The sequence below is a fragment of the Canis lupus genome, chromosome 28 (assembly GCF_003254725.2).
Source record: "Canis lupus dingo isolate Sandy chromosome 28, ASM325472v2, whole genome shotgun sequence".
Lineage (NCBI taxonomy): Eukaryota > Metazoa > Chordata > Mammalia > Carnivora > Canidae > Canis > Canis lupus.
The window spans coordinates 40,758,642-40,771,306 of record NC_064270.1 but is presented as its reverse complement, the minus strand read 5'-3'; the positions used below and the strand labels follow the sequence as shown (position 1 = coordinate 40,771,306).

The following is a 12,665-nucleotide window of genomic DNA, read 5'->3' as shown; positions in this document are numbered from 1 at the left end:
GGCAGGTGACACCGCCACCAAGGCCCCTCCGCTGGGCCCGCGGCCCCAGCTGCTCACCCTGGCGACGCCCCGGGCGGTCTCCCTGGCGGGCGGGCTCGGCCCACTGTCATTTCACGGGAGGTCAGGGATGCTGCGTGGAGCCCCGGACGGGCAGCTGTGTCCCTGGCCGCGTCCCCGTCCAGCCCAGGAGGCTGGTGCTCCCGTCCTGCCCCTCGGGGAGGCCCCACCCCAGCACCTCCTCCCCATGTGGCCTCCTGGCACGGGCGCCTGTGTCCCCTGACGGCACCGTCCGCCCTGCACAGCGGGACCCGCCCACCCTTCCCTGCCCTGCGCTCGGCCCTCCCGTCTGGGTTCTGCTGGCCTCACCTGTTCCCAAGGACCGCCGTGGGCAGCACCTGCCCCACGGCCCGCCAGGCCCGCCGTGGAGGGCAGGTGTGTCACACACAGAGCCTGGCAGGGACCTGCCACCCAGGGGCACCGCGCTCTCTGTGAGGCGAGGAGGCCAAGCCTCCTCTGGTGACGTCTTCATGTCGTGCTCCCTGCCCGGGTCTGGCAGCTGAGAGTCCCCAGACCCCTGCCTGCTCCCCCCGGGATGTCCCAGAGTCTCCCGCAGCGATGGGTGTACCAGGGTGCCCGGCACGGGCTGCAGAGTGGGCCCCAGAGACCCCGAGGGCCGGGGAGGGGCCCCCAACACCAGGCCATTCTCAGACCCAGGCCCACGCGCCCCTCGCTGGGAGAGCGCGACGGGGCCCAGCACTCTGGCCTGAGACCACCCCCAGACCTTAGGACACGTCACAGACCTTCCTTCCGACTCCCTGGGCTGGACCCTGAGCTCCTGCCCCCCTCCCCAGCCCCGGGCCTCCAGCTGTCTCCAGGCCGGGTTCCGGGAAGCAGCCCCCCAGCCCCCCAGGCGCGTCGGCGGGCCAGCCCTTAGCAAGAGGGCCCCGGCCACCCTGTGACCCACGAGGGGACGATCCGCCTCCCATGACGGGCGACAGGCACCTCGTAAGAGCCCAGGATGGGGTGGACAAGGCAGCCCAGGCCAGAGCCCAGGGGGGCAGGGGCAGCCCCTCCCCGCGGCCGAGGCCTGCTGGCCCCGAGCGGCCCGTGGAAGGTGCCCGGCCCCCGTCCTGGCACAGCCAGACCCTCGCCCGCCACGATGCCCGCGCAGAGGGGGGCTGGGACCCGGCCTGGAGTGCGGCCAAGAGCCCTTCCGGAAGCCTCCGCCAGGCCAGGCCAGTCCCGTCCCATCCTGGGAGCACGGCGACGGCGGCCGCGGAGCGAGGCCCTAACACAAATCTTTTACTCGGTGCTCAATTAGCGCGTTTGGCACGCAGTCAGGACCCCCCAGCAGCCCCCGGGAGAGAGCTCATTACCCGCGATTGCACATCTGGGGCCCGCGCAGCCCCGGGGGAATGAGTCTGAGCCGTGATTTACGGCCACTTCCCTTTGTCCTTTCCTGAAGGAGACACGGTTCTCGGGACCCCAGAGGATGGCTTCCGAGCCGTCCTGTGTGACGATCCCCGAGGACTGGCCTCTGCTGTCCCGTTGTGCGGCCGCCCTCCTGGGGGCCCTCCTGCGACTCTGAGCCAGGCGGCCCTGCAGGGCTCCCCTCCAGGGATGGTCATCCCCCAGGGATGGTCCACGGGGCCCTGGGGGGTGACTCCCAGCACAGACCATCCCTGGGGGCTCGGGTCCCGCCTGCCGGGCTGGGCTGGGGCCGCCGCCTTGGATGTGGCTGCAGGGGACGGGTAGCCACAGGTCTCCGCGGAGCCTCTCAGAAGTGGGAGGGACAGCAAGGCGGTGCCAGGGCTCAGGTTCCCATGGGGTCCCCCTGCCCCCGGGGCCCCGGGCTCCGAGCTACCTCTTTGGGGTCTGTCTGTGGCTCAAGTGCTTATGGCCGCATGCCTGGCGGGTTGGTGCCCATGGGGTGTCTTGCAGAGAGCGTGGGTCCCGGGAAGCAGAGAAGGAAGACAGGCACCTGCAGCAGCCACCCCTGCAGCCACCCGAGCGGCAGAGATCAGGGAGCCGAGTGTGGGCAGGGGCAGCTGGCCGAGGGGGTGCCGCCCTCCGGAGAGGCTTTCATGAGGCGGAGGGAGGGAGTGTGAGTGGCCGTGTGTCAGCAGGGGGGACGTGGGCACCCCACAAGCACCCGCGGGCTGTGGACCTGTGTCCCCAGGGCGGAGAACGTGCGGCCAGCTCAAACGTCACAGCCCGGGAGCCCGGGAGCGTGTGGACCCCGCAGCAGGCCCTGACTCCAACGGGGGGCTGCACCTGCCGAGGAGGGAGGTGAAGACGGGGCAGGGCGGGAGCCCGCGGGTCAGCCCAGTACAGAGAGGGGGGAGCTGGGGCGCCGGCAGGGGCGCAGCGGGAGGCCGTGGACCCTGGGCTTCGGGGGAGCTTCAGGCTCTGCCCCGACGGGAGCGCCACCCCTTCCCCGCTGGCCAGGGAGGAGCCGGCCGGGCTTCCCTGCACCCCTGCCTGCGCCCAGCCCCCCTTCCTGAGCACACCTCCGGGCTCCTCCAACGGGGCTCCCGCCTCCCAGGGCCTGGCCGGCCTCTTCCTGCCGCCCCGCAAGATGCCCTTGGCTCAGGCGCCTGGGGCCCTGGGTGGTGCCTACCTGGGGGAGCACAGAGCCCCTCCCCCGCCCGGACACGGGGCTCCCACCCGCGGCTCTCGCCAGCCCCCGGAGCACCTGGGCACCGAGCGTCCCCGCCGGGCCGGGCAGGGTCGTGGGGACACGCTCAGGACGCGCATCCCGAGGTGCGGCGCGCAGGGCCTTGGGTGTTCCCGGGGCTGCACAGCAGGGCAGGGGGCAGGGGGCAGGGGGCGAAGGGGCGGGGCGGGGCGGGTGGGCGGAGGGGTGGGGGGAGGAGGCCCCTAGCCTCGTCCCCGCCCACCTGAGGGCCTCCAGGACGGCCCTGCTCACTCCCCCGCAGCAGCAGGGGTGCGGTGGGAGGGCGGTGCTCAGGTCCCACCGGGGGCCAGGGGGGCCGTGGAGGGGCGGGGAGCGCAGGGGCCCCTGCGTGTGGCCTCGGGGGTGACGCCACGCGGGCGTGGGCCTTGCCCCAGCCCCGGTCCCCGCCGCGCTCCCCTGCCCGTCGGCCCGGGGCGGCCCCTCCGCGTCCCCGACCTGCTGTGGCTCCGGGGCCCGCGGGCGCAAGATCCCTGGATGGGCCGCGGCGCCTGCTCGGGGAGGGGCGAGGGCTGCACCACGCGGGGCCCCGCGCCCCACCCCCGCCGCCCCGCCCCTGTCCCCCGGGCCGCCCCGCCCGCCCCGCCCCTGCCCCCGTGCCCCGCCCCCCGCCGCCCCCTCCCCCGCGGCACTTGCCGAGGCTCGGGGTTCGGCTCCGCGGCCCAGCGGTCCTTGGCGCCCCCCGCGGCTCCCGGGCGCCGGATGCTCGCAGCTCGGGGCCAAGCGCTCCCGGTCTCCGACGGCGGCGGGTTTGCGCGCAGAAGCCGCCGCCGCCGCCTCCGCCTCCGCCTCCGCAGGACGTTTCCTTCCAGGCCAGGAGGTGGCATCCTCCGACCTCGGCTCCGCTCGCGGGATCCGCCGCTGGGGACCTGCCCCGAGGGGGCGGCGCCTGGGGGCGCTGCAGGGGGCGCGGGGGGCGGGGCTGGGGGCGGGGGGAGCCTGGGGAGAGGGAGGGAGCGGGGGGTGGGATGAGCGGGGGGAGCCCTGGTGGGGGACCCGGGGAGGGGAGGGGAGGGGAGCGAGCGGGGAGGGACCCGGGAGAAGCCGGACGCTCACGCCTCCCCCTCCCCGCGCCCACTGGCTCCCGGGAGACGCGCGGCCCCATCGCGACCCCGGGCGTCCGGGCGGGAGGGGGGGGGGGGGGGCGGGCGACGTCAGAGACCCGGGGGCGCGGGGCGGGGGGCGGGGGCGGCTGGGGCCCCAGGTCTTGCGCAGCCTCCCCCGCGCCCCGCCCGCCCGCCCGGGGAAAGGGGGGCCCCAGGGACGCGCCCCGCCCGCTCCGCTCCGCCCGGGCCCGGGGTCCTGCGGGAGAGCGTCCCCCGCCGGTCCCGGGGCGCACGGGCGCGCGGTGCAGGGAAGCGGGGCAGGTGAAGCGGGAGCCCCGAGGGCGCGGGGGCGTGGGCGCGGGGGAAGCTGCGCACCCGGAGGGGAGCGGGGAGCCCGACCGCCCCCGCGTCGCGAGGCCTCGTCCGGGCGGGAGTGACCGTGCGGCCGCCGGCCCGGGGCTCCGATCTGCCGCGGGGACCTCGCCGTCAACGCCGCACAACGAAAGCGGCGCCGCGAAGCGCCCCGGCGAGCGCGCCCCGGGTCCCCGCGCGGAGCGAGGCCGGGCAGTCGTCGCGGGCGCCCCGCACCGGGCCGGGGGAGGCCGCGTGGGCGCGAGGGTGTGGCCCCGCCGGCGGGGAGCGGCCCCGGAGGCCCAGCCGAGGCCTTCGCGAGGCGCCCCCGGGAGCGCACAGCCCCGCGCGCAGAGCCCGCCGGCCCGGGTGTGCTGCGTCGCGGGTGGGCCCCGGACCCGGCGGGGGCAGGGCGTGCGCGCGGGGCCGTGGGCCGTCGGGGCGGGGAGCGCGGGGGGCGCTCCCGGGGCCGGGGCGAGGAGGGCGCACGGCGCGCGCAGGGCGGGTCTCGGGATCTGCATTCCTGCGGGCGATAGACTATGCCGCCGTATTTTTCCGTGGTTCCCCATTAAAAGCTTCGCCTAACTAAAGTCCCATCCGGCGGGATTTATTTCGTCCCGCGGGAGATAAATCAGGGCCCGAATTTACAGCCGGGGAGGCACCTGCCGCGCTAATGGGCCCTTCATGGAGTGCGGGCCGCGGGGGCGGCGGGCGGGCGGCGGGCGCTGGCCAATGGCCGGGCCGCGGGCGTCCGCAGCCAATCAGCGCGCGCGCCGCGCGGGGGCCCCCGCGGTTATCAGCGCGCCCGGCCCGCGCCCCGCCGCTCGGATCGGCCGGAGCCGGAGCCGCCGCCGCCGCCGCCGCCGCCCCTGCCCGCGCCCCGGCCCCCGGCCCCCGCCCCGCGCCGCGCCCGAGCCGCCGCCCAGCCTCGCGCCTCCCCGGCCGTCGGCGCCCGCGCCCCGAGCGCCCCGGGCCGCGCGCAAAGTTCCCGGGCGGCGGGCGCGGCGCGGGGCGGCGGCGGCGGGGCCCGGATGCGCTCCCGGGCCGGCGGCGGCGGCGCCCATGGACGCTAACCGCCCGGGCGCGTTCGTGCTGAGCAGCGCCCCGCTGGCCGCGCTGCACAACATGGCCGAGATGAAGAGCGCGCTGTTCCCCTACGCGCAGCTGGGCCCCGCCGGCTTCAAGGCGCCCGCGCTCGGCGGCCTGGGCGCGCAGCTGCCCCTCGGCACCCCGCACGGCATCAGCGACATCCTGGGGCGGCCGGTGGGGGCGGCGGGCGGCGGGCTCCTGGGCGGCCTGCCCCGCCTCAACGGGCTCGCCTCGTCGGCCGGCGTGTACTTCGGGCCCGCGGCCGTGGCGCGCGGCTACCCCAAGCCGCTGGCCGAGCTGCCGGGGCGCCCGCCCATCTTCTGGCCCGGCGTGGTGCAGGGCTCGCCCTGGAGGGACCCGCGGCTGGCCGGCCCGGGTAGGCGCGCGGGGGCGCGGGAGGCGGGGGCCGGGCGGGGAGCGGCGGGGAGGGGCGGGGAGGGGCGGGCGGCCGCGCTCACCCGCGCGCCCTTGCAGCCCAGGCCGGCGGCGTCCTGGACAAGGACGGCAAGAAGAAGCACTCGCGGCCCACCTTCTCGGGCCAGCAGATCTTCGCGCTGGAGAAGACCTTCGAGCAGACCAAGTACCTGGCGGGCCCCGAGCGCGCGCGCCTCGCCTACTCGCTGGGCATGACGGAGAGCCAGGTCAAGGTGAGCGGCGGCCCGCGTCGGGCGAACCGGGCGGGCGGCGGGTCGGTGCGCGTCCTGCGGGCCCAAGGCCCCGCGCGTCCCGGAGGCTGCGGGGTCCCCGTGCGTCCCGCGGCCCCGCGGCTCCTGCGCGCCCGCCCGCCCGCCCCCGCCCGGCCCTCGGGCCGCTGACCGCCCGGCCCCGCAGGTGTGGTTCCAGAACCGCCGGACCAAGTGGCGCAAGCGGCACGCGGCGGAGATGGCGTCGGCCAAGAAGAAGCAGGACTCGGACGCCGAGAAGCTGAAGGTGGGCGGCTCGGACGCGGAGGACGACGACGAGTACAACCGGCCCCTGGACCCCAACTCGGACGACGAGAAGATCACGCGGCTGCTCAAGAAACACAAACCCGCGAACTTGGCGCTGGTCAGCCCGTGCGGCGGCGCGGGGGACGCCTTGTGACCCGGTGGGGTCGGGTCGGGGTCGGGGCCCGGCGCCCCTCGCCGCCGCCCGGGTGTAGATATATTTTTACAGGATAAGTTATAAGGCGGCCGGCGCGGGCTCGGGCGGAGCCACTTTGTATGATCAATAAATTATTTAACACGTCCCGGGGAGCCGCGGCTCCGAGGCTGCACCGCGTGTGTTTCCTTCGCGGCCCCCGCCCCCCCCCCAGTCCCGGGCCCCGCGACCCGGACCCCTCGGCCGCCCGGGAGCCGGAGGAGCCGCGACGCCAGCGAGCGCCCAGCGCAGCGGGACGGGGACCGGACGGAGACGCGGCAGGTGGGCAGGTGCGCAGGCGGGCAGGTGCGGCGGCCTCCCGGGCTGCGGGCCGGCTCCGCGGCGGGGGCCTGGCAGGTGAGCAGCGCCGCCGCGTGCTGGGACCCGGGGCGGGCGAGGGGCGAGTCCCAGCTGCGGCTCCGCCCGCGGCCCGCAGCTCCCGGACCCTGCAGCGCCCGCGGCTCAGGCGGCCGCAGCCTCCTCGCTAGAAATGGTCGTTCGACTCATCCGGGCGCCAAAGGCAAACCCGAAGGAACCGCGCGCCCTCCGAGGGTCCGCTCGCACTGCCTCCTCCCCGGTGAGGCCCGGACGGCTCCGCGGGGGACGGGACCCGGGTCGGGGTGCAGGGAGCGCGGTGGGGGCGCAGGGACCGTGGTCGGGGCGCAGGGATCCCGGTCGGGGCGCAGGGACCGTGGTCGGGGCGCAGGGAGCGCGGTGGGGGCGCAGGGACCGTGGTCGGGGCGCAGGGATCCCGGTCGGGGCGCAGGGAGCGCGGTGGGGGCGCAGGGACCGTGGTCGGGGCGCAGGGATCCCGGTCGGGGCGCAGGGACCTCGGTCGGGGCGCAGGGACCGCGGTCGGGGCGCAGGGACCGCGGTCGGGGCGCAGGGAGCGCGGTGCGGACGCAGGGAGCGTGGTGGGGGCGCAGGGACTCCAGTCGGGACGCAGGGAGTGCGGTCGGGGCGCGGGGCCGCGGTGGGGGCGCAGGGATCCCGGTCGGGGCGCAGGGGCCGCGGTCGGGGCGCAGGGACCGCGGTCGGGGCGCAGGGGCCGCGGTCGGGGCGCAGGGAGCGCGGTGGGGGCGCAGGGATCCCGGTCGGGGCGCAGGGGCCGCGGTCGGGGCGCAGGGAGCGCGGTCGGGGCGCAGGGATCGCGGTGGGGACGCAGGGAGCGTGGTGGGGGCGCAGGGACTCCAGTCGGGGCGCAGGGAGTGCGGTCGGGGCGCGGGGCCGCGGTCGGGGCGCAGGGACCGCGGTCGGGGCGCAGGGAGCTCACCGGCAGGCCCCGCCGCAGGTCCGGCTGGGGGAAGACCTCGGGCCGGCGCTCCACGTGGTCGCATCCTACTGAGAACTGTGGAGCTTACAGAAACTGTAAGGTTTCTCCTGGAAGGCATTTTTGAAAATGTTAGAGAAACGGAAAAGGCTGGTGATTGGTTCTATGCCGCGTGGCTGCACCATCAATTTTAAAAAACAGACGTTTCTTTTGAACCACTGGCCGGTCTTTTTAATGCAGCAACATGGAAACCTGTTTTATGTCTGGGTGAACTGCTTTCCCTGCTCACGTTGAGAGCAAAGGAATTTCCAGTTTTAAAGTCTCGAGGACAGCAGAGAGTTTTTATAATCTCGTTTTTAAATGCTGCGGGGTAATTCGTTAGTTACCGGTACGGTAAAAAAAAACAAAACAAAAAACCCGAAAGATGATTTTCCTGCACTTAACTGAGCGCTTGGTTTGGTGTAGCCGAGTCTGAGGACGACCTCCGGGATCGCCCCTCTCTCCTCTCGGCTCACCCCGGTCTCCAGTTAGCAGCCCACAAAGGAGCGCCCGCCCGCCGCTTAGCATCTCAAAGGCGATGGGGCAGGGAAGGCAGAGAAACAAAGCGGACGCAGGACTGTTTTCACCATGATCAATTTTATTGCTTAGGAACCGGAGCGGTCATTTCTAGAGGCCTCCACGGCGACCCACAGCCGATACCCCGTTCCACAGAAGCGCGTGGGGCCGGACTGCCGCGGGGCACGGGGACAGAGCAGCGGCCACAGCACTGACGCCGAACAGACCTCGATGGCACCGTCAGGAACGGATTCGGCAAGCGGACACCCCAGCACTTCAGTGGTAGTGATTTACCTAAAAACGAGCGTCTAAGGCCTTCGCCCAGTCCAGGAATTCTGTAGTGTTCTGAAGCAGATCAATAAAACATACGTTGTGTTTCATCCACAGGCTCTGCAATGACCTTTTAATGCTGTCCTTCGTGCTAGGGGAGACGTCGCGGCGAGGCTACTACTAGGCTGGCTGCGCTGCGCAGCCCGGGAAACTTACAGTTTTGCTCGTCGTAATAGGGTTATGTACAGCCCATGTTAGAAGCAGGTTCTATCTGAAGCGGACTAGGCTAGTTTTGTTTCTCCCATGATATTATTGTTTATGTAGAGTACTTGGCACCATAGAACAGTAACAAAAGACAGACGAAACGGTTTACAAAATTCTTAAAAGGTACACCCGAGCTAGCTACAAACTTCACATTCAGTTCTTAATATTACACAGAAAAAAAAGGCATAGGAGTAAGAATCTGCAAGTGTAGATGTGCTGTGGTCAGCGTCCCCCGGACGGCCCCGCTGGGGCGCGCGGTCGGACAGGTTCACGTGCCTCAACTGCTAGACTCCGTCTCTACCTGCGGACAGGACCCTCTCAAGCATTCATCCTGGAAAGTATATTTAGCATAAGTTTTGGTAAGATTTATAAATTATTTTTAAAAAGTATATATTTATATATATTTATATATATAAAAATGGAAAAGCAGCTGCAGTGTGATTCAAAAACCATGTAACACGGCAGGGGAGTAAATAACACGGCAGGGCAGCCGCCAGAGGCGGAGACGGGCCCCGGCTCTCCTCCAGCGGCCACACCGCCCACCGCCTTGCCCGGGCGCACCTCCAGCTGGCAGAGGGGACGTGGCCTCGGGGGGCTTCCACGCCGGAGAAGCTCTTCCCACGCTGACAATGATTAAAAATTGAAACTCTGAAGTCTCAGGTACAGACTCCCTCTCCTGTCTATAGAGTTTTGGCAACAGGACGGTGACTTATTACAAAAACCCAATATTTCTACTTAATGTCACACGAACAGACAAGACAGTGAGGTATGTGAGGCTTTTCCGGAACGTCCGGAGGCTGAAGCGAAGTGTGGGGCCGGCCGTCTAGCGGGTGGCGCTCGGGCGGGTTGTCGATGCAGCTGTAGGAGGACGTATCTCAATGGACGGGACGTCACCTGCTCCTCGCGCTACAGGGAGGTCTCGCGAAGGGCCCTCTGGTGTCGCTGCCATCGCTTCCCTGCCGTGGAATTGGTCACTCGTTAAAGGAACAAACACACCAGGAAAAGCTGAGAAAAGGTGGAGGAAGGAGTCATATTTACCACACGTCACTGCACGACACAACACTTGTGCACATGGGCGTGAGGTTTACCTGCCCCGGGCGCGATGCGGAACGCCAGGAACACGGGCTGCGGCGGGAGAAGAAGGGCGTCAGGAGCCCGGCCGAGCCCCGACCCAGCCCGACCCCGACCCGACCCCGCTCCGACCCCGCTCCGACCCCGTCACACGGCCTCCCGCTGGGGCCGAGTGGGAAGGGCGCGGCCTCCAGGTACAGGGGGCGCGGCTGCCCGCAAGGCCCTGCGGACGGGGGCACCGGGTGCCCTCCTGGGTCCGCTCCCGCGGCGACGGTGCCCTGAACTCGGGACAGCACAGCGCGGGCGCCCCGTCGGTCCGGCGGAAGGTAAGACGCGAGCAGCACTGCCCGGGCGACAGCGGGGGCCCCGGGGTGGGGGACGCTCAGGCGCAGGGCCACCAGGAGCCACCGCGGGTCCCAAGGGCACACGAGAAAGAGGGCCCTGGAAGCCACTGCTGGAGTCTGTGTCTTGTCATAAGTAGTGAAGTTCTCTACTTTGTTCCACGGGACTAGGCTTTTCTGTGCTTGCCTCCCCCCTCCTGGTATTTCACTGCAACCAAGTGAAAATAGACCAGGCGACCTGTGCCCTGGAGCCCGCCTGGCCCCCCCCACCTCCCACGACCAGCCCCGCCCCCGTCCCACCCCCACCGCAGTCCCTCCACCCCCACCTCCTGGTCCAGCCCCCCCACCTCCCACCTCCCACCCCGAGTCCAGCCCCTCTCACCCCACTGTCGCCCCCCCTCCCCCCCCCCAGTCCAGCCCTCCTCCTCCGGGCAGTCCCCACCCTGGTCCAGGCCCCCCCTCCGCCGCCCACCGGGGCCCAGGGAGGGCACATCACCTTGTGGTCTCCCATGCAGACGTTAGGCCCGATGTGGTCGTAGGTGACAACCTTCTCCTCGCTCTCCGACTGGGGAAGCAAACAGAACCGTGTGGAAGGCGGGGATGGAGGGGCTTCCTGGGGGGGAGGGCACGAGCCCCGCACCCCCCGCCTGCCTCCTGGAGGCCTCTGGCCAGCTGGAAGGCAGAGCCTTCTGGAAGCCCCGTCATCCCCCTAGCCCCTGGCTCTTCCTGCTTCCGGAGCAGGGTCGGGTCGGGGCCCCGCGCCCTCGTCTCGTGCGCCCAGCGGTTCTCTTAGCCCAGATCCGTGTTTGGAGGCGAGCAGACGCCGAGTCCTGCTCCCCGCGTGTTAATTAACACTGTGCACCGGCTGCCCTTCCTCCGGGCGCCTCAGCCACCGGCAGGTGCCCGCGTGTTGGGGCGACCGGGAACCGTCTGTTCCTGGCAGGCGCCCCACTGGGCCGGATTTTCACATCCGCAGCTGAAGCACCGAGACCGTAAAGTTAGAACTGAGTTATCTTTAATGCAGCAGGAAGCTTAAGGTCAGATTCACTTTCCAGCACGGTCGCCTGCCAGAAAGTATAAAAACGTAACCTTCGGCGCCGGCTGCGCCCCTCCCGAGCCCCTCCCACCCTCACGCGCCGCGGCCCGCGAGGGGACATTCATCAGACACGCGCCGTAATTTACAAAGGCAGCAGAAAATTGTGGATTTCCATCCGCATAATCTCGAGACAGATAAACAAATTACAGCCGCGCGCTCATCACCGCGGCTCCCGGGCGCCGCCGCCAGCCCGCCGCCCTCCGTGTTTTCGGGCCGGGGAAGCAGAACGGAACATGACGACGAGGTAACCGAGCGTAGCATGATGGATGAGGCCGCGGAGCCGCTCGCGAGGCGCGTCTGCTCCGACTGTAACGCCCGCCGCCGCCGGGCGGCCCCCGGGGAGGGCCTGGGCCGTCGGGGGGGCTCCCTCCAGCTCTGAAGCATCACAGCTCCGAGATGTGAACGAGCAGGAGACCGTCTACAGGGAACCGCTTCCAGGGAGCCGCCTGCAGCCCCGGGCGCGCAGCGGAGACGCCGCACAGTGGGTTTCCCTGGCTGTGGGTGCTTCCCCTGGTGGACGCCACCCGTGTCTCTGTCCCCCGCACCCTGGAGGCACCGCACGTGCTCGGGGCGGCAGGTGGATGCTGCGAGCCACCGCGAGACTGCGCCCGGTTCTCCCCAGAGCGCCACCAGCAGGCCGGGCAGGGAGGGCGCCGCCACATCCGGGGCCAGGCAGGCTCGGCCGGAGCCGTGGCCCTGTGCCTGCGTGGCCGACATCCCATGGGGCGTCAGTCGAGAGGCCCTGGGGGGAAGCGGTCCTGGGGCAGCCCCCAGCGACCGGCCCTGGGTGCAAGGGTGTCAGACGGGTGCGGGTCCCGGACGGGGCGCCGGGCAGGAGTGCCGAGGCCCCGACACAGCAGGCTTCCTGCAGACCCAGCGAAGCCCCTGCCTCCAGCCCAGGCCCCTGGGGGCTCCCCCTGGGCTCGGGAAGGACACCACGGGCTGCGCCCTCACGGAGCAGGGGGCACCGGGGGTGCGTGCGGCAGGGTGCTGGAGGCCCGGGGCAGCCTGGGGGGGGGGCGCTGCTCTCCTGGCTGTGACCCCGCCTGCCCAAGAAGGGCCCCGGGGGGGGGGCGGGGGGCAGCTGGAGCCTCAAGCAGCAGAGCTCAGGCCCACCCGTTGCTGTGTCTGCTCTGAGCACCGAGCACCTGCCTGCGGCCCTGAGTGGGATGTTTGGGACGCTTCCTCATGGACGGGGTTGAAAATCTAATTCAGATATTGATTCTTTTGAAAACACTCTCTGTATTAAAATGTGGGCACTGGAAATTCTGGAAAATCAGGAGGCTGCCTCCTAAAAGCTGCCTCGAGCCTGGATGTGAATCGGGCTCCTGATTTACAACTTGGGGGAATCAGGACAGATGGGTCCACCGCACTTTACAGCTTACAAGCGCCTGAGTGGACGAGAGCATGCTTGGCTCCCGAGGACACAATAAACTACTGATGTTTAAAGCACCGATGACCGTGCTGCGTGTTTTGGGTTCAGAAAGTCCTGGGGTGT

General features: G+C 70.7%; 2 protein-coding genes across 5 annotated transcripts in view; one reads left to right on the top strand and one right to left on the bottom strand.

The window, feature by feature from the left end:
- The first annotated feature begins 5,102 nt into the window (after window positions 1–5,102).
- On the top strand, window positions 5,103–8,505 carry NKX6-2 (NK6 homeobox 2). 2 transcript variants are annotated; one of them, XM_049103182.1, is made up of 4 exons: window positions 5,103–5,557; window positions 5,656–5,828; window positions 6,013–6,228; window positions 8,219–8,505. In XM_049103182.1, the coding sequence occupies exons 1-4, from the start codon at window positions 5,155–5,157 to the stop codon at window positions 8,435–8,437; spliced, it is 1,011 nt and encodes a 336-aa protein (XP_048959139.1). In that variant the 5' UTR covers window positions 5,103–5,154; the 3' UTR covers window positions 8,438–8,505. The 2 variants fall into 2 exon arrangements, with proteins under 2 accessions (XP_048959139.1, XP_025323500.1); XM_025467715.3 differs by lacking the exon at window positions 8,219–8,505 and having other exon boundaries at window positions 5,105–5,557; window positions 6,013–6,409.
- INPP5A (inositol polyphosphate-5-phosphatase A) overlaps window positions 8,188–12,665 on the bottom strand; it is a 159,025-nt gene continuing 154,547 nt past the window's right edge. For all 3 annotated transcript variants that reach the window (XM_025467712.3, XM_035707959.2, XM_025467713.1), the window contains 3 exons: window positions 10,568–10,636; window positions 9,698–9,784; window positions 8,188–9,615 (listed from right to left, as the gene is read on the bottom strand). In XM_025467712.3, coding sequence (XP_025323497.1) covers window positions 9,704–9,784; window positions 10,568–10,636 — 150 coding nt within the window. In that variant the 3' untranslated portion in view covers window positions 8,188–9,615; window positions 9,698–9,703. The remainder of the gene's footprint in view (window positions 9,616–9,697; window positions 9,785–10,567; window positions 10,637–12,665) is intronic.